This window comes from Bacillus rossius, chromosome 8, assembly GCF_032445375.1.
Source record: "Bacillus rossius redtenbacheri isolate Brsri chromosome 8, Brsri_v3, whole genome shotgun sequence".
Lineage (NCBI taxonomy): Eukaryota > Metazoa > Arthropoda > Insecta > Phasmatodea > Bacillidae > Bacillus > Bacillus rossius.
Genome location: NC_086336.1, coordinates 5,514,778 through 5,542,090, shown reverse-complemented (window position 1 = coordinate 5,542,090; position 27,313 = coordinate 5,514,778). Strand labels below are relative to the sequence as shown.

General features: G+C 36.0%; 2 protein-coding genes across 2 annotated transcripts in view; one reads left to right on the top strand and one right to left on the bottom strand.

Moving 5' to 3' along the window:
* Positions 1 to 3,931, bottom strand: part of LOC134535253 (uncharacterized) — a 228,081-nt gene extending 224,150 nt beyond the window's left edge. Inside the window, exons 1-2 of the mRNA XM_063374325.1 lie at positions 3,777 to 3,931; positions 3,222 to 3,386 (exon numbers count right to left, since the gene is read on the bottom strand). Of these exons, the coding sequence (XP_063230395.1) occupies positions 3,222 to 3,386; positions 3,777 to 3,931 (320 nt within the window). The remainder of the gene's footprint in view (positions 1 to 3,221; positions 3,387 to 3,776) is intronic.
* A 121-nt stretch (positions 3,932 to 4,052) lies between these two features.
* LOC134535252 (homeobox protein Hox-D4) overlaps positions 4,053 to 27,313 on the top strand; it is a 97,503-nt gene continuing 74,242 nt past the window's right edge. The window contains exon 1 of the mRNA XM_063374324.1: positions 4,053 to 4,704. Coding sequence (XP_063230394.1) covers positions 4,053 to 4,704 — 652 coding nt within the window. The remainder of the gene's footprint in view (positions 4,705 to 27,313) is intronic.

Genomic DNA, 27,313 nt, shown 5'->3' with positions numbered 1-27,313 from the left:
TTTGATTTTCCAACGATTAAATAACACCTTCATTTTTATCAGTGCCAAGAGATACGCTAATTTATGTGTTTTAATGTTTAATCAGTAAGTATAGTTACCATACATAAAATAACATAAACTGACAATGTTTTTTTTTGGTATTTACGGAAGTAAACATTAAAAAAGCAACCATAAGTGTTCGTAAGCTTACTAACCGAATAATTTATAATTTTATAGAATTTTCTTGGTATGGAATCTGAGAATTTTCAAACTTAACCTACGAATTTTGATACATTTACAAAATGGTGGCAAAACCCATTGATGAAATTAAACAGATGTTCTGTACAGTTTCTACGAAAACACCAATTAAAAAAAGGAGGCACCGTAAATAAAATCAGATACGACGTCCATAAGGCACAAACAGGTGCCTGATGGCGGCAGTAGATGTCAGCTCCTGAAAGTCGCATTTGTTTTGTCTGAGGAAGCCTCTTGTGTTCGCCTGTGCAGTCGTCGTTGTGTTGTCCAGAATATCTCTCAAGTTGTTTCATCGTTGTGTTCGTCTGTTTGTCGCTGTGATATCCAAGGTTGTTGTTTGTCTGTATTTACTGTTATTGTAGCAACTGTCACGTCGTTGACAGCTCACTGTGTTCGTTTTGCTGTAATATTTTTCCGACTTATTCCTTCCACTGAATATTCTGTGCTGTCTATGCTTTTGACATCAACTGATTTGGGCTTTTTTGTGTGTTTGTTTTCCCATATTTTATGTGCGTTCTGGAGCTTTCTCTATGATATATGGTGTGATCCCAGCAATGGGGCATGTCCACGAAAATAAATTAAATTAAATACATTATAATTATTTTTTTAATGTTGCCACCAGATATATTTTGCGATTTGTGAAGTTAGGAAATTATATAGAGCCTAATTAATAAAAAAAGTTTTTTTACTAATTGCGTCTTGGTCACTTGCTGTTTGTTTATTGTCTGTTTCCGCAGCTGGTGACTTAAAATTACCCACGTTTACTATGTTGGCCCCGTTTCCCAACAAGTTTATCAATACAAATCTGAAATAAGCAAGAAATATCGTACATTATTAATAAAATTTGAGTTCTAAAAAATTTGTTAGACATCAAATAAAAAGTTTGTTTCAGGCCGCAGCAGGGCAAGAAGACACTTGGCAACGCAGCATGTTTACATGCTGCAGTGGACTCAGAGCAACAAGGTCCGGACTCCGTGCTCATAAGTAGTCTAATTGAAGCGAAGTTTGGTTTCGACCCATCATGGGTCTGGGTCCTTGCCACGTGAGCGTTACACGTTTTAAGCCCACAAATTACCTTTCAAAACTGCAGACATTATGTGTAATAACTTCTTGTAAAAAAAGTAGTTTGTTTTAAGAAAACTCCAAACACTACGCGTAGATATCGTGGGAACACTAAAAAATTAAATTGCTTCTTTAGGCCTAGCTATAATCGTACTGTACATAAACTAAAGGGTTATTGCATATCAATGTAACTTAAATATACTTAGGAAGAGTTGAGCACTGACAAATAACGGATTTAAGGGCATTTAATTATGTGTAGGAATGTGTTTATTTTCTTTGTACCTTGCTTCTTTATTTGAGCTCTTTTGATTTTCGGAATGGGTTCATAGCGCAACATTAAAGTCCTAAGTTCGTGTCTGGTTTAGATTTAAGAATATTTAATTTTTTTCTCACAATGTGTAAAATATTTAATGGAAGCAGTTTAAAACTATCTCCAATAATACGCGTTTCCCAGTGCCTAAAGTTACGTTATAGAGAATATAAGACAGTAAAAACATATGTCCAAACATCCTACTGGCATAACCATTAAATAAATTATGAGATAACTGCAATGTGTCGCTGAACATATTAATTCAGTTTGTAATTTCTTTGTTAAAGAACTTTTTCATAAAAATCCAATGTGTCACTGGGAAAATAATTGTTTTGTTTGTTATTTATCAAGTAATTTAATGGTGTAAGAATTTTTTTCAATAGACTCATATTCAGTCTTTTAATGTCCAGCCTATTTTAAGCGATATCACTCTAAATATGAAACTGTTTGCACTACTCCATACTGATTTAAATGGGACAGTTTCAAAACAACTCCAGTGAAATTACACCGAGTTGCAGTATTTTAAAAAACAGTTCCGTCATTTATGCAGATAAAAGTGCTGATTCAGAACTCCTGAACAGTCGGTAGGCCAAGGGAATCAAACTCGCATCTGAGCTATAAACATGTTCGAGGTTTCGAAAATGGCTAAACCACGCGGTGATTCGGCCAGAGTTTTTTTTTTTGCGCGAAAACCAATTATCCGGGCTGCCAAAGGGTCGTTAGCGAACAGAAAAGCGGCCTGGTGAAATAGAGGGTAGATTATTCACGTCCTTGTTTTGGGACTAACAAGAATTGTCCTTGCGATCAACGACAATGACGACAGATCACCCCCCCCCCCCCCCCCCCCCAATCCAACACTTCTCGAGCTGTCGTTTCCCTCCACACCTCACCAATTAGCCCTGCCCTCAAATCCGGTACAAAAGCGGGAGGGGAGCGGATATCCTCTTTTCACCTTTTTTTTTTTTCAAGAGTTTTCAGAAAATGGGTCTTCGAAATAGGGGTAGGCTACGAACAAATCAATTCACTCACTCAAGCACAAGGCGGTACTGCCTGGCTATTGCTGTGAAGTACGAGGAATCCAGGACCGTGAATGTTTCACATGGGTTATTTTTGTCGCAGGAGATTGCGGAGGGGTGGAGATGGAAAGCAAGCAGCCGCCCCCCACCCCTGGCGGCTAGGGGCGGGATGTTTGACGGCCCCGGGACTGGCTGTCAGGCCTCGAGGGGTGTGGAGGGCTGAGTCGGCGAAGTGCGGATGTCGCGGAGGGGGGAGGGGCCCGGACGGGAGAGGGTAGCAGTTCGCGCGAGGAGGGGAGGAGAGAGAAAGAGAGAGAGAGAGAGAGACAGAGAGAGACAGAGAGACGGACGTCCAAGGGCAGGCGAGAGAGACAGACTTCGCGTCGGCACGTCAGTAGCAGCTCGCGGGTCCGCGTCGGTGGGCGTCTTCCAAGAGTCCAAGAGCGATGTTCGCCCGCCAGCCGAGAGACGAACGCGCTTCGCCCTAGCGACCCGGACGGTGAGCTACACGACCCAGGTCTTAACCTCTTGACGTGTTCCAACCTGCAAGAGGACGTTCCTGCTGGGAATTTCCCCCCCCCCCCCTCGGCGCTCCTTACCTTGACGACGATCGGAAGAGTCCGCAGTTTCCAAGCCACCATTCCCTCGCGCGGTCTTTTACGCGCGCAACCTTCAAAGCGTCAGCGCGTTTCCGACTGCCAACCGAACGGGCGCCGAAATCCCCCAGCCTCCGAGCCGCAGGGCCGCCAACCCCTCCATCGCGACTGTTTGATATTGAAACTCCCCTCCGCGCCCCCCTCCCCTCCCTCCTCCCAGGAACCCGCGCGCCGACGGCGGAGCTTCGCGCGGCCGCCGCTACGCCCCGTGCGTGGCGCGACCGTCGCGCCGCCCGGCCGATCCATCATGGTGGGTTGACGTTCCTCCTCTCTAATTGGTCGGCGGCTCGGTCACGTGGTATGCTAATTGGGTGACTGTGGGCGGGTTCTTCTCCTCCTTCCCCCTCCACGGCTCTCTCTTCCCCCCTCCGCGCCGTCGATCGACCCTTTTTTTTTTTATTCTCGCGCTCTCTCCCCTCGCCCCTCCCCCTGGACGGAGCGCGAGTCGAGGCTCGTCCCCCCCTCCGCCCGCTCAGGCGAGGGACTTGTTTCGGCGACCGGCGGAGGGAAAATGGAGCGGTGTCATTGTCGCGGGCGCGCGGCGACCGGCTGACGGAGCGCTGCTTCGCGGATGGACGTGCGGCGTCCACGCGGACTGCCGATTTTTTTTCGTGCCCTTCCGCTACCGCGCGACCGCCCTCCCCCTCGCCCATGCGGCGCGACCCGCGATCCGCGCCGCGCTGCTAGCCCCCCGCGAGGGCAGGAGGCCCGCGACAAGGCGGCTGGCGAGATAAGCCTCGGTCCTCCGCGCGGGGACGGGGCAGATTGATGACCATGAGCTCGTTCCTGATGAACTCGGTGCCGTACCACCACCACAACCACCACCACAACCACCACCAGCTGCAGCAGCAGGAGCACCTGGGCCACCACCACCACCTCCAGCCGCCGCCGCCGCCGCCGCACCAGCAGGTGCACGCCGCCCCCGTGCTCGTCGACCCCAAGTTCCCGCCCAGCGAGGAGTACAGCCAGAGCAACTACATTCCCTCCGGCGGCGGCGGCGGCGGCGGCGGAGGCGGCGACTTCTTCCTCGGCGGCCACCACCAGTACCACCAGTACCACCAGCCGGCGGCGGCGCCCGGGTACGCGGCGAGCACCGGGTACCAGCAGCCGGGCTACCCGGGCTACTACCACCACGTGCCGGAGGTGCACGTCGCGGCGCCGGGGCCCGCGGAGGCGGCGGAGGCGGCGGCCGCCGTGGTGCCGTCCCCGCCGCCGCCGCCGCCGCCGGTGCACCAGCTGATGCCGCTGCAGGAGCTGGCGGTGCAGCAGCAGCAGCAGCAGCAGCAGCAGCAGAGGAGGGAGGACGAGGAGGACACGCAGGACGACGAAGACGACCAGTGCGACCAGGAGAACGACGAGGAGGGCTGCGAGTCGGGGGACCGCGTCATCTACCCCTGGATGAAGAAGATCCACGTGGCCGGAGTGGGTGAGTTGCAAGCGAAACCTCGCGCCTATCCTGAAGCAGGCTACCCAGCTGCCAAATGGTCTGGGCGCGTTGGAATTACTTACACTTGGGTTCCATCAGTCCCCGTTATATTGTATACGTCCTGCAGGACACAGTACACACCTTAGAAAGTTCTCAAATTTATCTAGAGTTAATTCTGCCACATATGTAACCATTTTTAAAAGTATTATTCACAGGTTTCTCCTTGGTTGATATAATTTTATAAATAATCATTATAACTTAGTCCACGCTTTTATTAAAAGCTTAAAAAAGGGTGAAATTATTGTTGATAAATTTTGTATGTAAAATAATATACGAAGTGTAATCCGCAACCGGGAAAATAATAAACGAAAATTGGTTTAACACATCAGCAGATAAGAAGTAAGATAGTTATCAAAATTCTAATGCTACTATACATATAATGCTATAGCCTAATTGAAAAAAAAAACAGTCTGTAGGTAGTATTGCAATCTACTCCTTGAAGCAATAACATAAATACAAAACGATTTAATTAATATTTTAACTTAGTTTTTAAACAAGGAAGTCATATTTAACAGTATGTCTAGTGGTCGATTAAAACCAATTGTGTCAACAAGCCGGTAAAAATATGTTCTAAATATGATGTAAATAGTACCTATACCATGTCCTAGTTTAGGAGCGGTCAAATTTCAGTACTGAGGTCCAATTACAAAATCCAAATTCTTACTGTTCATTTTCATATTACATGATATTTTTAATTTCAACAGGGAACACACCTTCATCCCTTGATTCTGTCATTGTTTCTTTGATTTTTGACATTAGTAATAGCTACTTCAAATTTACTGGGCTATGTATCAGTAAAACCACAGACCTTCTCTGCAGAAATTGAAAAGCATAGTTTGAAAAATTTAAATTTTTTAAGAATATGCTAGTTTGCTATGTATAAATGAAATCTATGAGTCAAGTTTTGAATTATTGTTAGTGTTACAAGCTAGTGCTCCAGTCTTGGCGAGCCATATTAGGGCCACGACTAATGTAATCACTGCCGTAACACTTCGCCCTATCCCAACAATGCCGGACTTCTCCGTGTAAACACCCTAGCTGATGCAGACACCTGCCTGTAGCAACGGGACAATAGGTGACTCGTTGAACGGACAGTCTGTGTAATACTTTCTTGCTGTCTATTGTAATTCACCCCACCGTGCACGACTAACACCATGTTGGCGCGTGTCTTAAAAGATATGTTACAAAAGCACCACATCGTACATTTACATTAATAATAATAATAATATCTGTGTCGCCACATGTTATTGAAGTCAACCACCACGAGCTAAGAAATATTTTCTAAAATACGTTTTTATTTAGATAGATAGATAGATAGATAGTTAGATAGATAGATAGAGAGAGAGAGAGAGAGAGAGAGAGAGAGAGAGAGAGAGAGAGAGATAGTGAATTTCTTTGCAAGCAAGCAAATAGAAACGAAACCAAAGCAAAAAAGAGCAGAAATAAAAACATATGTCAGAATAGTTACAAAAATTGGAACTACTTTGTATATAACAAAAACAAGTAATTTAAAAAGAATTGTCAAAATAATTTTGTATTAGTTATGTTAAAAAATTTTTAAGGGTTATTTATGATGAGTCAGTTTTTTATGCATTTCTACGTAAAAATAAATTATATAGGCCTACTAATAAAAAATTCCTACGATTTCTTTAGACTTACTATGTTCAAACATATAGTTTTATTACTTATTTAATATTTTAAAGTGTTAGGGCCTACACATATTTTAATGTGATACCATTTTAAGCATACCGCAGCCTGATTAATTTCGTGAGCAAGAAGTTAGTAATTGGTCATAAAATGTTTTTTAGATAGTTTAATTCTATCTACATAAGCCTTTTTGTATTGCCTATATAAAATCAAAAGTAATATATAACTTTAAAATACATAAAATGGGTTTTATTATACTTTTAAATGGATTTGCCATAACCAAGAGCAAAATAAAAAGTATCGTAACTTTTGTAATCAATAATTATAAGTATTTATATTTTTTATGTTATTCACAATGGCACTCCTTAAATATTTTATTTCCAAGTAAAACTTGAAATATATGTTCCTCAAAAGAAATATGGAATTATTATATAATTTACAAATTTTTAAAGCATAAATGAGGTAAAATTAAAAATTATATTTCATAAATTGTAAAAAATTTTAAGTTAACATTACTCTAATAGATACAACTGAAGTTGTAATTTTGTGACAAACACAACTGTTCCTATAGTTTTTTTTTATTATTTAATTATGTTATGTAAAAATGGTCACATATAATTCAATATAATCCTAATGTAATACATAAAGCTTCGATTCTAAATTTGCTAATGACATAGTCAGTCCATAAAAATTAGTAAACAGAGCTATTTGTTGTACAAAGGTTTGTGTAAAAACCTTGTTTTTACTGGCTACATTTTTTTTTATTTACGGGAGCAGTAAATCCAAATATACAGGAAAATGTCTGCAATTAAAATACTAATCGGCAAAAGGGTGAAATTATTCTCAAGAATTGTTGCTTTCATATCACAGACATTTTCTACAACTGAAACAAATAATATAATATTCATCCTCTGTTAGTTCGAAAGAAATGTTGTAACTTATTGGATTTGCATATCACTAAGAATTGGTTTTGGGATACTTAGAGAATATGAAGTTTAGAAATGTTATTTTTTTTTGCAATGCATCGTCTGACCATAAATTTATTATTGTGTGAAATAACACCATCATATAAACTAAATTATAAAATAATATTGATATTTAAGTTCCCTTTAGTTTAATGTTTTTAATATAGATTAAGAATTTTTGGTTGAAGTACAATTTTTTAAGTTCCCAAATTATTATCAGAGTTTCTATGCTTAGGTATTATTCTTTTCATATAATTTATTCTCATAAGATCCTTAATTATATTATTACTACACCTAAAATCTTGTTTCTCAAAACAACGATTTGCCTATTTTGTTTCAATCATTTATATATAAGTTTTGTTTCTGCAAACATATTACAAAGGACTAGATTCAAACATTGAAGTAAAGTGTTTAAAAAATGACTCTCCGTCACCTAGGTAAAATTAACGCGTATCGAAAATAACAAAAGATAATGCAAAGCTAAATTTACAACATTTACTATCAGAAGAAAGCACTGACACAAAAAATTAAATGTTAAAATTTACAGTAATACTAATTGGATGGCGTGAAAGATCTCTGCCTTTTAAGTTAAAACATACTCTTAGGTATAGTTAAACTATGAAAATTATCCTTACTTAACAACACCGTGATAGACTTTGAATTGACGCCGCTAACGATTATAAACTTAAATAAGTACAGTTATCTCTATTGAATTACAAACTTTATTGGGCCTACAATTCTTGTGATAATTAAGATAAAATGGTTATAGTATTGATCCTGAGTACAATTGGAAAAAAAAAAACAATATTTACAGCGTACATGGATATTTATTATTACTTATATGAATGTTGAAACATAACAGTTTTGCAAATTGATTTGTGATTTTGCAAACTTTCTTTATATCAAATTAAGATTAAATTTTTTTTAGAATAGATTGTAAAATATAATGATTTTTGAAAAGAGAATATATTTTTCCAACTGTGATTTCACTAGAAGAAATCTTATTCACGACCAAAATAAATAGTTTATAAATATGATGAAAAAACAGACACAGTAATAAATGGATAAAGTAGTTGTCGAATTTCCTTTCCGATTTATAAATTTGTCAATTATTATCTGGGGCTAGGAAGTCCTTCTCTTCACTCAGAGGATTTTATAATTCTTTTTCATGAAAAGATTCATGATTTTAAGAACATTAAGGAATGTTATATATGAGTTATTGAGGTAAATAAATAACATATTATGTTGCATGTTACAGTACTGAAAGTTATCATTGGAAGATTGCATTTTTTTGTAAAATTTTAAGTATTGCATGTGACCCAGTTTTTATCACAGGTATATGATCAACAGTAGTTAAAATAAATTTTCCTTTAGTAAAAACTATAATCTTGTAAGCTTCAGCTTTCATACCACGCTTCCTGTAAGCATGAAAGAGTTTGTTTCGCTCCTGTGCTTTACAATAAAGTTTCAGTCCAATGAAACTAGAAGAAATTCTTCAAGCACGTTGTTTACTTTGTTTAGGCTATTTCGAAGTAAATTAATTAAGTGATTCAAGAAAGCAAAATAATGTTTAAAAAATTTTAAATTCGGTTGTACCCTGCCGGTAAAATTAACACAGAAATAAATAAAAGTATTCGTTAATTTTATTAGTGTTGAAGTCACTGTGAGTTACCTTCAAGTATTTAACTAAAATAAATTATATAAAAAGTAAGCACATCAACAAATCATAAATAATTAAGTGGATTAATATAATTTGATACGTAGTATTGAATAATGATTTCAACTTCTATGACACTCATTTTGACTACATACTCTATTATTTAGGCATACTTGCGTAAGAGTATGGAACGTAATTATTACAGTTATTTTACACACAAAATAGAGCAGAAACAGTATCTTCAAGTTATGAAAAGTAATCTAAAAGAATAATATTCAAATATAAATACACATAAGCACGCACAAGCTGATAGCCTATCGTCAATTTATTTTCAATTTACTGTTGTTCTTTACAAGTAAACACGAAGCCAGTGTATGAGAATAAATTAAATATTCGTGACTTATTACTTATATACACAAAGCATCTTGAAATGGAACGCGTAATCAATTCTTTAATGACCTTTTAAAAATCATCGTTTAATGTTCAAATGTTAATCAAAATGCATTAAGTTATAGAAATTATTTCTTTGTAAAAGCTTGTAAGGCAGCTATCTCCGACATGATTGTGCATGAATGATAAAGTGCGTTGGCAAAGATCATAGCTGCCATATTTTAGTAGGCAGCTTCATCCCATGCTAGCTATACTATTTATTTATTGTTTTAAAACTTTCTCACATAATATATATATTTATATTTACTTGTTCTCCACAGTTTGGAAATAATAAAAATTTGGTATATACTCACCAACTTACCATTTTCTGGTATTTTGTAGCACTGCTTAAAATTGAAGAGAAGACATAGAAAGTGTTGTAACCAAATGTAAACATTAGTAATGCCAGAATATTTAAATAAACATAAATTAGCAAACACAGAACGAGTCATTTCAATTTTCTCATATGAAGACACTAAAATATTCAAGCTTTAACCATTATTTCCTGCCACCACTTAGCAGCAACAGCCACAGGTAATTATTATTCCAATCACATACCTAATAATAGATTTGGTGAATTTGTGTGGGGTGTAAATGTAGGCCTACACTTGGTTGTGTGAAAGATTATATAAACCCCTTAAACGTATTTTTTTATGGTTATGTGCTAATAAGTATGAAAGTGACAATGAAAAACTATTTTGTCATGTTAAGTTTTTACAATTTGCACCAAGACGTCAAGGAGTACAAAATGATAGAAAGGAAAATACTATATTTTATAGTTCATACTTAGATGTATTTAAAACTTAGTAAAATTTTTGATTGAAGTATATTTCACAACAGAGCTTTAAGCAATATTAATACAGTTAAATTTAATGATATTCTTGAAGAATCATACACCACCTTTTTATTTGCTACCAGTAATTCCAGGGTAGATAAAGATGGACGCTCAATAGTTCACTGGCCGTGAGCATGACAGAAGCCGGACCAATCACAACTGCTGAATACAATAACAAAGTGCACGCAATGATATATTATATTTCGCTCATCCCACGATGAATATCTCGTGACACGAAGTCTAAGTTTATTGCACATGGATCTAATGCTGTCTGACATGACCAGGTTTGAATGTTAAACGTTCTCTTGGTAAAAGAACACTTTCAAATTTGTAAAGCTTACATAAAAAATGTCCTATTTTTTTCAGTTTCTAAACAAGCTTTTCTAAATTCCTCACTTCTATCAACATTTGTCGTTGATTATCTTATAAATGACCATTATTTTGCCTCAAGTTCACCACAAAGGCTTTACAGTTAAACAAATGATGGTAAATTTCACTGCAGTGTGCTCCTTAATGTATCAAATATTTTTCTTTTTAATAAAAGAGCCGGGATAACAAATGAACGGCTATTTCAAGACAAGTAACTGTCTTGTTTATAACACATATTGTATGCGATAATTTTATTTATAGATGAGTATTCAAACTGTTTGCAGTCCAGTTAAATCTTGAAAGTCTCGTCACCTTAAGCCTCTTTAGGTAAACATATCCTATGTTAAACCCTATCTTAGCCATTAACAAAATACTTCACAGAAACTTGAGTGAGTAAACCACTCTTAGTTCATGACGAGTTTCTACATTTGTAAATAACTGGGATTTTGCATGCGAAAACTTAGGAAACATGACGTAAAGTGAACCCAGTACCTAATATTTGTCTACACAGTAGGCCTATATGAGACAAAAATACATAAGTTCACGCCATAATTCACTCTACTGAAAACAATGTTAGTAACAGCAAATTTTTAGCATCACATACACTTTAAGTACTATATTGTAACATGGAGCTTTCATTTCTTACTCTCTGCGAGCTGTAAGTTATCAGTGAGCATAATTATAAAAAAATGCAAAATTAAAATTTTTGAATAAGCCCACGATGGATGTGAACGTTTTAAACGAAAAAGGGTTAAATACAATTTTTGAAAACCCCCGACTGAAAGGAAGTTAGTAACGAAAGAAAGATAAAAAGCATTTTAAAAAGGGTTGATTTGTCACAAAGTCCGTCATATAAACAACTAATTGTGACTTTTCTTAGTGATTCTTACCGTTATGTAGGCCTACCCATTTGTTTATCGTAGAAACAAACACAGCAATAAATCAAATATAGGTACTGTACATATTCTCCTACCTATTAATACAATGAAAAACCCAAGAAAATCCGTCAGGGCTGCCATTCCCTGCCCCGAAATGAACTAAAATTTTGTAGTTTTATGAGTTTCTGAATAATTTAAATTGCGTTGGGTACGTAATTAGTCTTTAATTGATATGAATTACTGCATCTCTACGAGACATATAATAGCTTCTCTATACTGCTACATTTGAATTAAAACTAAGAACAGAGATGGAAATGGCAGCCACCACGTTTTTTCTTGGATTTTTCATTATATTAATATGTAGGTGAATATGTGTAGCACCTTTAATTGATATTATTGCTGTGTCTATTTCTACGAGAATGAAATAGGTACATACATAAAGGTAGGAAGCACTAAGAAAAGTCACAATTAGTTGTTTATATTACAGCCTTTGCTTCAAATCAACCGTTATTAAATGCTTTTTATTTTTATCTTTCGTTACTTACTTCCTTTGGTCGAAGTTTTTTTTTTAAACATTTAATCCCTTTTTGATTTCAACGTTTACGTCTGTCGTGGGTGTTTTTCAAAAAGTTTAATTTAGCATTTTATTTGAATATTTTTAGAGAATTCCTACGTTATGTTTTAAATATCTGTCTATTTGGTGTCTTACAAAATATTATACCCCTAAATTTTACCCCCCTACTTGCTCCATTAAAATTTTTTTTTAATTGTATCCCCGTGCAACCGACACCGATTTGTTGAGAATGATGTTTTGAATTGCGATATCTTTATGATATCGCAAAATGCAACTGATTATATTTTCATTTGTGAATAAATAATTGCATTAACAACGTAATCATAAACTAACTGCAGTACCCAGCACTGCCCTGGTTGAACAAAGGGTGATATATTGTCCACGAGATAAAGCAAAATGGATAGCGCTATATGACAGTGTGGTGGACATAGAGAAATGACACACAATAGCTGTTTGTATGTCTATAGCCTATGACTTCCTGCTTACGCATGGCGATCGGTTGAACTGTTTAGAATTCGATGCGCTGCAGCGCCATCTAGCGGCGAGTTACAAAACAAATGGCAAGCATAAAAACTTTCTCCATGAAAAAAACATTTCGATGTGCCAATTCTTATGGCGATCGGTCAAACGGTTACTGCTTTTATCAACGTCATACATACCAATTACTAGAGACATGCAAAATTCGCGGATTCATTTCGTGATAGGCTAGCATCAAAAAAACTATACCTTCGTACTGCTTCTGCGATTGGCCCACATTTTATCCAGGGAACTGTGAGCCAATGGGAAACGCTAAACCAAGAAAGTACCTAATTACGGACAGCCTAGTTGAGACGTCTCACGCGTCAGTATCCAATGAACAGGTGTCATTTCCGCGAGTATTTAAAGGACTATGGAGTCTATCCTAGAGGTCAATGAATCCGCGAATTTTGCAGGTCTCTACCAATTACAAATGTTATATATAAAATGTTTATTACAGCGCCCGCTAGCAAGTGAACACCATGACACCTATTTAAGAACCATTGTCGATGAATAACAAACCTTTTGCAGAAAACCGTATCTAAATCGGTCAAACCGTTTTGGAGATAAATGGGAACATTGATTTTTTTTAAACACACAAACAACCTCTCACCCTGAACGCATACACCTTCTCTGTTCCGCGTGGGTGAAAATAGGTTCAGAAAGTAGAAAATCTACTAAGCTAAGAACGTGAAAATACTATACTCGCTGTTTGGTAGTTGGGTGCTTTTGAACATACATAGGATACATGTTCTCGTACCTCTGAAGAAGAAATAATATATTTAGTTCTGTGGTATCAAAATAATATTGCAGCAAACTTAGAATCAAAATAAACTTGAATCAAGCATATTAGTTTGAGTATGATCAAATTGTTGCAATACTGCTATAGTGACCATGACTCAAGCTCTTATTAAAAGTCTTATGTCGATCAAGAACAATTTTCCAGCCTAATTTATTAAATGACAAGCTTACGAATAAATGTCTGACATAAATTACAAAATTAAGCATTAAAAAAGCCAACAAAGCAAATTATATTCAAGTCTATAAAAATTATAGGCTAATTCAGAACGCTCTCGTATTCATCTTGTTTACATCTTATTTATATAATTCAAACCGCTTTAAGTATTCTCAGTTCTTATTAATATATAAAACTGAACTACTTGTTTTTTATTCGCTGTCCGTTGGAATTCTTGCACGCAGGTGCTACGTTTTAAGTTTATTTTTTTTACGTTAATGAGGAGGAGTGGTTTTCGTAAGTAGATTCCATACGTTTGTAATAGTAAGAATAGACTCGAAGCACATCTGATACATAGATTACCATAAGATAAATGCTACCTAGTGCACATTCACTGTTTCAAATACAGAACACTGTGATTCTCAGTGATTCAATTCATTGATCTTTAAAATCAATGATTGGTCATTTTAATTCATAAACGAAAAAATTAAACAAGTGCTTGGCACGCTCTGGTGTTTATTTTTATAGATATCATAACTTTAACTTTGTCCAAAAGTTAAAGTAATGGTGAAATCACACAAGTATGCTCAAGTGTGCATTATGAATAGTCAGAAGTAGTTCTGTTAAGTATGCAAATTTTGTTCCAGAACTGAAGTATTTCAAGGGATTATACGGAAGATTTTTTTTTCTAATCTGCATGTATATTTTACTGACCATGGACAATTTTCTTTGTGGGAAAAAAAAAACTTTGATAGTACTGATTCTAGGAGTAAATTATGCATAACGTTATACAAGTATAACGAGGCTGTTCGCAGCTAATTACTCAGTCACTTGGCACGGACTCCAAACAGCCAGTAGCCAGTCATTAGTCATCGCCGCAAATAGCCATTCTGTAGGCGCGGGCTACACGAGCAGAAAAAAACAAGTGTTCGAACCGGAGACAAAACATTCAGCAGTTTTCCGTGAAGACTGCAGAAGTTGCAGAAGTGCTAAAAACATGCCTCGCTGCCTTGCGACTTTAGATCAGCCGTGAAAAATAAGTTATTGATCTCCACATTAGCCCACCCTACCAGATTTACTATCAAGTTATTAACTAACATGATTTAATATCGTTTATTATAGCGAGGTTTTGAACAAATGCATCAAATAAACAGTCACTTTCTTTAAAAAAAAATGTATTTTTTTATAGTAGTAGACAACCATTAAAATTTATATTTGCATAAATTGTAAACAACCTATGAATTAAATTATATTTTATTTAAGAGTGCAGAGGTTATAAAAAATTCTTTGTATTATTTTGCTTTGTGTTAAAGTGTTTTGCATGTAACTAGAATGGTACAGTTACGCGAGTCTTCATTAAAGAGATCTAACTTAAATAACTAAATACCTTAAATACTAAATCACTAAATTTTTTCAAACAAATGCCAATCTTCAAAGCCTTAAGAAATTATTTTACCTAGATCCATTTACGCATATTTCATTTAAGTAATGCAGTATATAGTATAGATCTTTTGACTCTTTGCATAGTTCCAAGAAGTAATTCCGTTTTTGACAATACTGACTTAATAAAAGTAAAAAATTATTCGGTTCTTTATTACGGATGTCTACAAGTTTAACTTTGTTTGGTAGAAAAATATTGAAATAACATTTAATTTACTAATTTTATTTTTGATGGCCTAATTTAATTTTTAATTGTAGCTACACAAGATTGAGCAATTTTTTGCATAAGTTCTTTTTTATCTGCACGCTATTATTTCTTATTAAATTAACTACGTCATAAAATAAAAAATTAATATATTCAAACAAAAACATTTCCAATAATTGTTTTCAAAACAACGGTTTCTTCATGCATTGATTTTGAAACAACGATATCTATCTAATTAGATTTTAAATGCAGATGTACACTAATATTTTTAATAAACAACATTAAATGTACATACAAAAGGTAAATATAGGAAGATAGTCTCAATATGCCATCTTTTAAATTTAATTAGCCAAAAGCCTTTTTGTATACCTATGCTTTTTTTTTCAAACACGTAGATGGTTTTCTCGTAAAATATATTTGGAAATTTTAAGTTCTAGGTTAGTAAAATTGTTATTCTTCGTGTTATTCACCACAAAAAAAACAAAACATTTCTTTCACGAAATAAATACTAAAACTTAGGAAATGTTAGTAGTATTCATTCAGTATAAAATATTCAAAGAAAAATAATTAAAAATTGTTAATAGCGTTTGATGAAAAAAGTGTGCAGTCAGAAGAAAGAAAAATGGTATGCTTAAAAATAACCGCTTCTGGCCTCGAGGTGAGACGAGTATATAGTTGTTCCCACAGCATTAGAGTCACGTGAGCTAGCTCGTGTACAGGTCCTCTGACCAGTAGGGCGTGTGTTCTCTAGCTACCAGTAGCTGATGTGGATAACTAATGTGCACACTCTTGATAACAGTTTAACTATATTTATTGTTGCGGTTTCCTCCAATATGTTGATACTAATGATACAGGTTAAGAATTGATGGACTTTATTTATTATTTGAAATATTTTGGTGTGAAAATACATTCAAGTGACATGTAAAATTTTTTGACTTAATAGTAATATGAACTTTATGGGTAAAATTTATGGAAATTAAGCTAACATAAATACAGATAGTCACACTTAAATCAATGAAGATGGCAAAATAAAGGAAATATGAAGGGTACTTATAGAATATGATTATTTAATAATAAAAATCATCGTTAATTCATAAATTTAGGTTTTTCCAATATACACATAACAAGGACCGCATAAACCTATATAACAAAGTTGTTCTAGGGGTAATGGCTAAAAAAATTTGTTTTAAATAAATTAATATGGAATTGTAACGAAATGTTGTAAAAACAAGTTGAGAGAACAAATATTGTCTTGAACGTGAAAAGAAGTGTGAACAGCTTCTCCAATAATAAGTTTACAGTCATAAAGAATATTCATCAATTAACTGTGAATTAAGGGCTGATTAACTTTGTAAAGTTACTAAGGAAACGATATATTTATTTAAATAAGTAATTTTGATCCAGTCATAAACGTTGTCGAGTGTGTAGGGTTACGAACATTGACTTGAGCTAGAAGTCAGAATATTAATGCTACGAAATAAAATTTTAACTCGATGAAAGTCTCGAGCTGGCAAAAGTGCTTGTAATTATCACTTATTGATATGTTGTTATACCCAACCACCTTATAGACTGTATTATAAAAAACGAGTTAACCAACAAAACTTAAAAAATATATATATCGACATAGCTTTGTAGGTAAAACACTATAGTAATCAAAAATTCTTGGACATGTAACTCAGTCCTTACATAAAACACACATTTTCTTCCTCTGGAACACCTGTGCGTTCGCCGACTTTTTGAAAAAACCGTCGAAAATATAAGTTTATTTTAGTTATCCTCAATATCTTGTTACCTATTGATGCAAAATAAATTATCACTTTTCTTCCATGAAGAGGATTAAGTTATCTACAATTTAAACCTTTGCAATATTTCATAGCTCAAATTTCTATGGCTGTACGAAGCCAGATAAGTTGAATAAGTTTTGTGAATCTGATGGTTTATCAAAAATCCAGTCCAACACACTATTTATTGATAATTTACTGGTATGCTTTCTAAAAGAATTAGATATTATTTAAAATATAATTATTAATTAATTACAAGTACAATTTAAAATTTAACTTATTAAATAATATTCTAGTTTTATGCATTTTCAACTCTAAAATTGTACTATATGACAAAACGCTATTTAAGTAAATATAAGTGTGTCCATACTGTGCTAGAACTGTAGCAAAATATCCTTTGTCTTGGTCACAAACCGCGGTCAAGTGGTTTTGCTCATCTTTGTTATCATCAACTTTAATTATCTCACCGATTCCATGAGGGTCATCAAAGTCACCTTCGATTTCTGTTGAACTTTCCGAGGCATTTTCGCAAGAGTGGTCACAACAGTGCACAAGTATCAAAGATCATTTTAAGCCAGCGGTTTTGTAACAGTATTTGTTGGTGTACCTCTTTTTAAGTTGGCATTAAATAGCAATTACCTCTTGATCTGGGTATTTGTCATCATGAGTGATGTTTACCTAAGGCTGCTATGCTTCCAACCGCATTTGGTAGGATCTTCAACGTTTCCCCAGCATGCTTGCACTTGGTGATAACTCCTTAGTGCGTGCCCTCGAGACGCTTCTTTATTTATTAAAATTATTATTATTGTAAATTATACTATAAATAATTATAAATAATTATTTATTTAAATGTTTTTACTTCAGCTCATTCAACTAATTCTTGACGTCACCTCCATACAGTGATAAATACCAGTTAAAATTGGCTTGCTTTGATGAGCGTCTTTGCTCGCGTCAAAATGTTAGAATACACGTAATAGTTCAAACAAAATGGTTGTCTCTGAAGAGCTCTAAAACATTTAAAGTTTTCTTTAATGAATATTTCCGATGTGGTATCACAGCCACCAGCAGCATAAAGAAACCGGAAGTGTTCAGTAACTTTGAGCCGTTGAATCTTTCGTTTGAATTAAATACATCAAGCGATCTACTACTCATACTTTTTTTTAACAGGCACTGTTTGGAGCTATGGCTGTCAGAAACATATCAACATCTTCTCCAATAATAATGACAGAATCATAATTTGAAGACAGTATTAACAATAAGACTGTTTTTACGATAAGGAAGTCTTCATCTTCAGGAGCCTGCTTTGTAGCCATTTCTGACCTTTCGAAATCCAACATCAGCATGAAATTAAAGGAAACTAGTTCCTTTCATTCCACCAACCATGTTTCTTGCTGCAGTGGTGGAGTCATTCTTCATCAAAAATTGTATCAGCAAGCGGTATAAATTTCCACTCACGTATCTCTGTTTGTGCTTCTTTGATCACCAAGGGGATAACCGTCAAACATTATTATGGGAAGTAAGAACTCTGTTATGTTTTAGCACAAACTGGACATACTTTTTGAAAAATATTGAAAATAAGTTCCCATGATACCCCTGAACTTTATGCAAGAAATATCCACCATCAGCTACCTGTACTAACTTGTTGCCCAGTTTAAAGCCATCTTGAAAAGAGGAATAGAAGGTATATAGACTTCGTACCTTTCCACAACCCGACTTCATAGAACAGTGACAGTGGGAATAGTGCTAGTTCGTTTTCATAGTATTCCTGTAGCTCTGCCTCAGATTGCTTGGTTACAACCATTCTGTAAAATAACATATGAGGATCAATAGCCAGTTTACGATACCAAATTTTATGCAGTTGTATTAACAACAAGACATCATCATATTGACAACTTTTAAATCCTCACCACCTATTCTTGAAATCCTTTTTTATTTCTATTAAAAAATATATGACGATTAACTTGTTTATCACCAATATGGGTTGCATATCTGTTGGTTTCGCAGTGGCCGGAAAAAAAAAGAAATTCACAGAGGTGGTGGGTGGGGGGGGGGGGGGGGGGGGGCGAGAATTTTGCACTTGGATTTTAACCGACAAATTTAATATCTGGATACGGTGCTTGTATGTTGTATATTACCCATATTGTGGTCTATATTATGCATGCAACAAGCAGAAAACTTTGAAATACCTATTCCGAAATTTTTCCATAAAACGTAGTTTTAATGTTTAAGTTTATGAACCTTGTTTCACAGTCACGACATTGCGAGTGCAAGCGAGCCCCCTCAGTTAGGGGCTTCTTGTTTCCGCGGGGGGTGGGGGGTGTTGTGCCGATTTCATGGGTCAGATTCTCTTTGTTCTGCAATAAGCATTGGGTGTTGCAGAGAACGATCATTGAAGGACTCTATTTCAATTATAATTTATGGAGTAACATTTTTTTATATTGTGTTGGTCCTGTATTTAAAAGATATTTCGTCAATATGTTTGCAATATACCTTATAGTAACTGTTAAGCATGTCAGGTCATCTGTGTATTATAGATCCTACAGTTTGGAGACTAATGCCTAATATCCTTGTAAAAGGTCTTTTCATAGAAGTAAATAATGTTGAGAACTCCGCACAGAAGGCCTTTCTGCTTCGGAGACTCGTAACCTATAGATTTTCATTGGTTTTTACTTTGGCATAATGTCTACTAAGTTTTACAAATGAGGTATCGTGGTTGGGAGAGACATGTTATATATGCATATATTTGTCTTACTCCATATGGTCTTGCAGTTTACCTTAGAATTTATATGCTTGTAACCTCGTAATTGCCCTCGTAGTATGCGTAATGCATCCTTATTATTTCTTTATAGCATGTGCAAAATAAATAGAGGATAGCATAGGAAGGCTGGTGAAGGCCATAACTTGGTCTGATAAATTTATTTTTTTCTTTTACAGTAGATGCTTCGTAATTAAGTTGGATATGAATATGTGTGTTTTTCTTATAAGTGATTTTGTCAAAACTTAATGCCAATGATTTAAAAATTGATTGAATCCGTTTATAATTAATTATTTTATAAATTTAATTTAAGTACTTTTTAAAATAATATGAAGGCTTAAGTGTCATTGACGCACAGAAATTCAAACCTAGGACATTATTAGTATTTCTTATTGAAAAAGAGATAATAATTGAAAACAGTAAGGATGTGGGTATGATCTCAAATGAAAAAAATGCCTTTTTTCCGCGTTCTGTACTCTCACACCCGTTCACTGGCACTCTTTGGCGCCTCTTTAGGCGGTTTTCCATTCCCACGTTGCCTTTGATAATACCTCTTACCTACTTCTGCCTTTTTATAATTTTTAGGCGTGATGTTAAATCACGATCTCCAGCTGATTTAAAAGAAAGAACAAAAAATAACACTGCAATAAAACATAAATTACACTTATAAAATCTATCTCACAACTCTATAAGTCCTCTTGGCAGTTAAAATCAACAGTGCTCAAATATCAAAAATAAATTACACTCATAAAGCTAAATCTTAAGCCTGTATGCCCTTTTTTACATTTTAAATTACACTATTCTTATAAAAATGAATGATACTCAAAGTTATGGCCCAAAAAATATTTTTTTTCCACGCGAGTAATTAATTTGTAGGTCCTTTAAATTAAATAAAAGAAATATGGTAGCGTCAACCATTAACCGTTACGAAAACCGAGTAGTAGACAAACATAATCAGCGTTGCGTCACTGCTGCGTCATTTCTACCTCCCCCCTACCGTGACCACTTTTGGCCGTCACAACCGGCATAGAGCATGCTATGCTACGCTACGTACCTATCTATCCTTTACCGTCTGCCCATTCAACCGCTAATGCACGCGTTAGAGGTGGCCTGAACTAATGCCTTGAAAGTCTGCCGGTCAAAGGCTCTTAACTGTTGTATTTCCATGCATTTTCCAAACTGAGCCCCACATCTCCCCACGACTTATGGCTTTCTAAATCCCTAAACCTTTTTACTTCTCTCAAGTAGGTATGCCACCACCGAATGCTGCCTTGTTTTCCCTTCTTATAAACTCAAACCCAATGTCGTGAAGGAACCTATGCAGGGCGGAACGTGAGAAATCTGGCAATGATAAGTCACTTTTCACTTTTGCTAGAAAAACATGGGGGGGGGGGGGGATGTTAGCACACACACAAAAAAAAAGTGTGAACGATCCGCTGTAGTCCACTCTGTACAATGACATCGTATGTTTGTTTACGGGAATCTTTCTGTTTGCCTTTCCTTTTCGGTTTTACTTTATCAGGTGTACTTAGTTTACAATGCCACTGCATTTACATCCTAAGGGCGTAAATGGTTCATTCGGAACAGCCAGTTGTTTTGGAAGCTTCCTTGGTTGCATTGTCACATTCACGGTTTTTTTTAATATAGGCTACTCAAATACTTTCAACACAATCTTGCGCTTCCTCCCTCGTAGCTGCCAATGCAGTTTATTTTATGTGTTCCACCTTCCATAGTTCACATTTATGTAATCCACATCCAGTCAGAAAATGAAACCACGCGTGTGATTGTGATTGTGAACTTGTCAAAAGTGTAAGTGTAACAAGTCTCCGGACACAACACGTCGCTTGGTCTCTACTGACTGGCAGACTGGTATCTAGAAATGCGTGTCGAAGGAAATAACTGAACTAAGGAAGCATTTATCTTTGAACTTGCTTCTCCAAACACACGGCCATGTTTCCTCTTACGAAGCAGTTTTGGAGTGAGCCTCTTTTACAAGCGCGCTCTTGCGTAGATACGACACGTCTTCACAGCTATGGTCACGAAAACTGTAGAAGCAATTGATATAGTGTTGTTTAAAAAAACATTTCCATTCATTGTAAGTATCTTTCAAGCTTTCTACCCCCCTCCTCTTTTCAATCGCAGTCAACTTTAGCACATATAAACTTTTTGATGTGCGACTTTTTTAACGAAATGCATTTTAGGATTAAAAATATATATATAACTGAAACATGGATCAGTTTTGTCTTGAGATTTATTTGGTGAATTTCCAATACATGAATGTATGTATTACCGAAAAAATCTGAATTTATACACCTTTTGGGTATTAATTTTTTTTTGATCTGATACATTTTTGAATACTTCAAAACAGTTACCAATGAAAAATTATGTATTTTTTATTTTTTTTCATTACCTCTACATGCAATTATGCATGCAAAATATACATCACCGGATGCGTATTTTGATGCTTTACAATATGCAAAAATACACTTTGTCCAAAAAAAAACACAATTTTAAATTCGTATGGTATAAGGCAACACGCACGAAGAGACAAGGACTGTAGTCAGAGTGTGGTAAAAAGAGTGAGAGAGAGACCATTAACTTCCACACTGCAATCTATGAAGTGGGATGCTCTATACAATTTTTAGTTCCATGAGAAATACGTTGTCCCAGAATTCACCATTTCACACTACCCTTAAACAATAACTACCCATTTTCCTCTTAATACAGAGAACAATGAACAAGATATAATTTATACGGAAATAAAATTTGACTAGTTAACCCTTTGCTATTTTATTGAGTAAATATTTTTTTATGGTGGTGCCCAAATTAACAGAAAAAGTTGTAATTTAAAGCCGTTGGCAAACAATTTTCAAGTTATTTGGCATTAAGAACTGTTTAAAAGTATTACATCTGTTTATGTGATATTTGTATGAATTATGTATGCTGAACATAGAGTCCGAGACAAATCACACCACGGTACAAGTAGGGGTGTTGGGGTAAAATTCGGTTGTGCAATAAAGCTAAGAACATTCTCCGAGTCGGCGTAGCCAGATACCGGGCGTAACTGTCCCCTGCTCCGATACAAGGTGTGGGTGTCAGTGCTACAAGAACATGTTGAATGCAATAGCAGTGAGAATATACTCGCTTCACGCGAATAAAGCTTCTTGTTTATTTGGCCTTTTGTCACTTGGTCGCCGCTCAGTGAGGCAATAGAGCTTCAAGACTGGCTTCAATACAAATACTATTTCCATCTGTTTCCTATATTACATATTTATTTTTAAGTGTAAATAAAATTAAATCATTTATAAATCATTCTTCAATAATACCTATAACTATTATAAAAATTATATAAGTAAAACTGCTTAAATAATAGATAAAAACAAATTTAAGAAACACATATCTACTTTTAGAATTTAAAAAAAAATTCCACTTCTTATCAGCACTATCATCACCATCACCCAGCCAATATTTAAATTTTCATTTGTTTCATTCATGTGCTTAATATTATTTATGATTGAAGACAACTAAAGTGTTTATCAATTTTAACAATTAAAGTGTTTATCGTGAAAAATTATGTAGTTATTTCAGTTGTAATTTTCACTTTCAAAAGACAATGGTATCATCAGAACTTACCAAAGAGTGGTTTAAAATATCAATATTAGTTTTCCCCGGACTGCAATTACTGACTTAATTTTTTATTATAATTAATAAGGTCCTTATTACGAGATTCTTGCGCTTCATCTGATAGTAGTCATTTTTGTAACCACACAGATGATATAATTTCAGACCTGTGAATAAAGTGTTAATGTTTTCAAAGCGAAATATTGTGCCATGGGCATTTATCAACAAAATATCTTTCTACGAAATAGCTAACTCCCGAAATATTTCTACGTCAATTTTTTGTTCACTGAATACCACTTTAATTACTATACTGAAACGGAATAAAATATGAAGATGCTACAAAACATTTACATATTTGAGGACATGAATGACTATGTAAATTAAACGTGGAATCGTGTTGTTATGAGAGACAACTTAGCACAGTACTTTTGTGTTATCAGGGAAGACAAAAATTATTCATTGCCAAAAGTAAGTAAGAAAAACTTCCGCAGAGTTTCGAGTTGAATATTATTTCGACTGCTTGTTCTTTAGTTCACAATGCAAGTCTCTCAATAATGCACATCACACGTGAGAGTAATTGATTTAGAAAAACTAACAAAGTATAAACTGGTAACTGCTGCAGTGCAATCACACAGCGTGTCAGCTTACGACTAACTGCAGGTGTCCTCGCTTGTGTCCGCCTGTGTCCTGCAGTGTCCTGCAGTGTCCTGCAGTGTCCGGCAGTGTCCGGCAGTGTCCTGCAGTGTCCTGCAGTGTCCGTCAGTGTCCGGCAGTGTCCGGCAGTGTCCGGCAGTTTCCGGCAGTGTCCGGCAGTTTCCGGCAGTGTCCGGCAGTGTCCGGCTGTGTCCTAAAGTGTCCGAAAGTGTCCGAAAGTGTCCGAAAGTGTCCGAAAGTGTCCGAAAGTGTCCGAAAGTGTCCGGTTGTCCGGGGCACAACAGTAATATGGGCCAGTAACCGCTGGCTGCAGAAGAACTGCTCCTGTGTGACGGCCCTCATTTAACACAAAGGGCTTTATTTAAAGAGGTTTGGATATGTTAGCAAATAAGTACTATCTTTTTGGCATACATTTATAGCCTTACTCGCGGACCGTATTTCTTAACGTGTCCAAACCGTATCCTAGTATGGGATCAGATCGGCAGCCGTTTTAATAAACGGTGCCCGGCGCGAGGCTAGAAACTCGTTCAAACGCAATTTAGTGGACGTTTTGCAACCGTTGATACAATTTTTTTTTTGGTAAAATTCCTAAAAAAAAAAAAAAAGCTGCACGATCGCACGATTTAAGTTGTGGTATTCTTATTTTCTCAAGCACTTTAAGTTGCAAATATTTCTTTTTATGACCATTAAAGTGTACAAAACATATTCCAGGATAATTAGGATATCATAAAGTTTTATTTGTCACACCAATGAGTTTGGTACTATGTCTGATATTCACGAAAATGAATATATACGCGTTAATGGCGACAGACGCGGGTCTGCCATCTGGATGATATCAACGAAAAATTTAGCTCTGCGCATGCGTGGAATTCGGGCAACCTATAGTTCACGGACAGGACAACGAAATCTTTTCCCTTAAAATAATGGACTGGCCGTGTCCTAATGTCCTATCGTGCTCTAGGAATACGGTGAGGGTACAGGTGTAGCATTCTCAACAACTAAATCCTTATTATTGTGTCTTGGAATACCGGCCCTAAGTGATATCAGCATACCGTGACCAGCTTCAGAAACGGACAGCGAGACACCAGCTCAGTGAATATCTGTTAAGGACCTGTCACACTTTTCCAATATTTGTCTTTAATTGACAATAGAGTGGGAGGGGTAGTATTGGAAGCAAAAATGGTATCCAATTTTTCTCCATAAAATATATTTGGACAGATAACCTCAAATATGTTTTAAATCGTGTCACACTACTAAGTTTAGTTTTAGTCAAAAGCAACTCAAACTTACCAATTTTAATTTATTTTTTGAAATAAAATAATAAACCACAGTGCTGGATGAAAATGTTTAACTTGTAATGCTATTTATGTATTTTAAAGATTTTTTTGGAATATGCATAAATTAAATTAAAAATACTCAATTTTCTCTACTATTGAAATAAATGTTAAGTGATTTTTTTAAAAGTTATGGTAAAATATTTTTTACACACGTTTTTCGACATTCATATAAAAATTCTTTTTTGTTATTTCACTGCTATGTCCTCTTAAATCGTCCATGTGTTCTTCGTCACTTTGAAAGATTCGTTCTGGCTGAAAATGGATGTAATTTCCGTTTTCGCTACACACGATTTTGATTGGCCGATTGCATCCAACATCCAATATGTTTTAGAACACCCGTCCTACGTGCAGAATATTTGGTGCAAACATGACTGCACTAGTCACTTTTCTTGGATGACGCCAATACCCTCCAACTTGATTGGAAGGTGTGGGAAGTGAATGTTCGTCGGTGTGGCAGGGCCTTCAACAACAGTTGATGCAAGTAAGGAAATGTTAAACTTGCAGAAAGTACACCGCGGGCGGGGATTGAGGGGGGGGGGGGAGGTTGACGTCACGTGATATTGAATGAGGCTTGTCACGTGACACCGCAGCGTCTCGGGACGACATTCACGTTCACCAACTTTAAACGTCGACACATACTTAAAATCAACAAAAAAAAATTTGAGAGAAAATTTAATCTTTTATTATTTGGTGCGACTCCCATTCGAACATAAAAATGCAGGTTTTGCAATGTTTTTCGGCTACCTTGATAATGCTGGCACGTATTTGCTACCCTTCAGATGTACAGCATGTATAATTCACAAAATAATTAGAAGAAATAAAATACTGAACTTAACAGATCTTAGACATTGAAATTATAACACCGAGTACCGTTTCAAAATGGTTGGCACTACTTCTTACAATGAATATTGCTAGCTCCGAGAGTCTTTAAAAATTATATTTATAGTCACCTAATTTGGGTTCAGTGATTTAATAAATTTTCAAAATATCTATATATATATATAAATGCGATATCTTTAACAATCCTGCAGAAGTACATTGCAAAACCTTGTTTCAAATTAAACGTTAGGAATTATTGTAAGCGCAATAATCTAAAAAAGTATATTGTCTAATATAGTTTAATTATTTTATCTGGATTTTACAAATTTTCAGTTAGAATTAAATTTAAACTTAGAGTATTTTTGCACAATGTAGTATAACGAACTTATTTTTACACATACGAAACAGAAAATTAATTAATTACACGAATAAGATGTTCGCAAAATAAAAGGTATGAACTATTAAGAAAACAAAAGTATAATTATTTTTTTGTAAGTCACCTAGGTAGATAGTTGTTACCAGATACAAACCTAGCACAGTACTTCATGGCTGTTGGAGTTGTACTTTATCAGATAATTTTTACTATGTTTGTACAGGAGAAGTCGTTGTCCTGTGTTATTTGGGAAGGAAAATATATTGTACAAAGCCAAGAAGTAAAAAAAAAAAAATCAATTTTCTTCAGAAATTTTTGGTATAACTATCTCTCGGCCATTTTTTTCTAGAGCGCAAAGTGAAGGTATCTTGTGTATATATTCAGTAAATTAGGCAATATCCACATGCTGGCAACTGAAATGGGAAATCAAATGGAGCATAAACTGGCAACTGCAGCGGTAGAACCGCTCAGCGTGACAGCGTGACAGCGTGACAGCGTGACAGCAGGTGTCCTCTCTCGTGTCAGGGGCACCGCAGCAAGACGGGCCGGTGTCCGCCGGCTGCAGAAGAACAGCTCCTGACTGACAGCCCTCATTCAGAACAACGTGATAACAGCATGCCGTGAAACCGAATCGGTTTTTCCGCAGTGGCAGAAACACGTATTGTGAAACCGGCCTTAGAACAACGAATTGCCATTAAAACTAAATCCTCAATTTGCCGTGTACAACCAAACACCAATT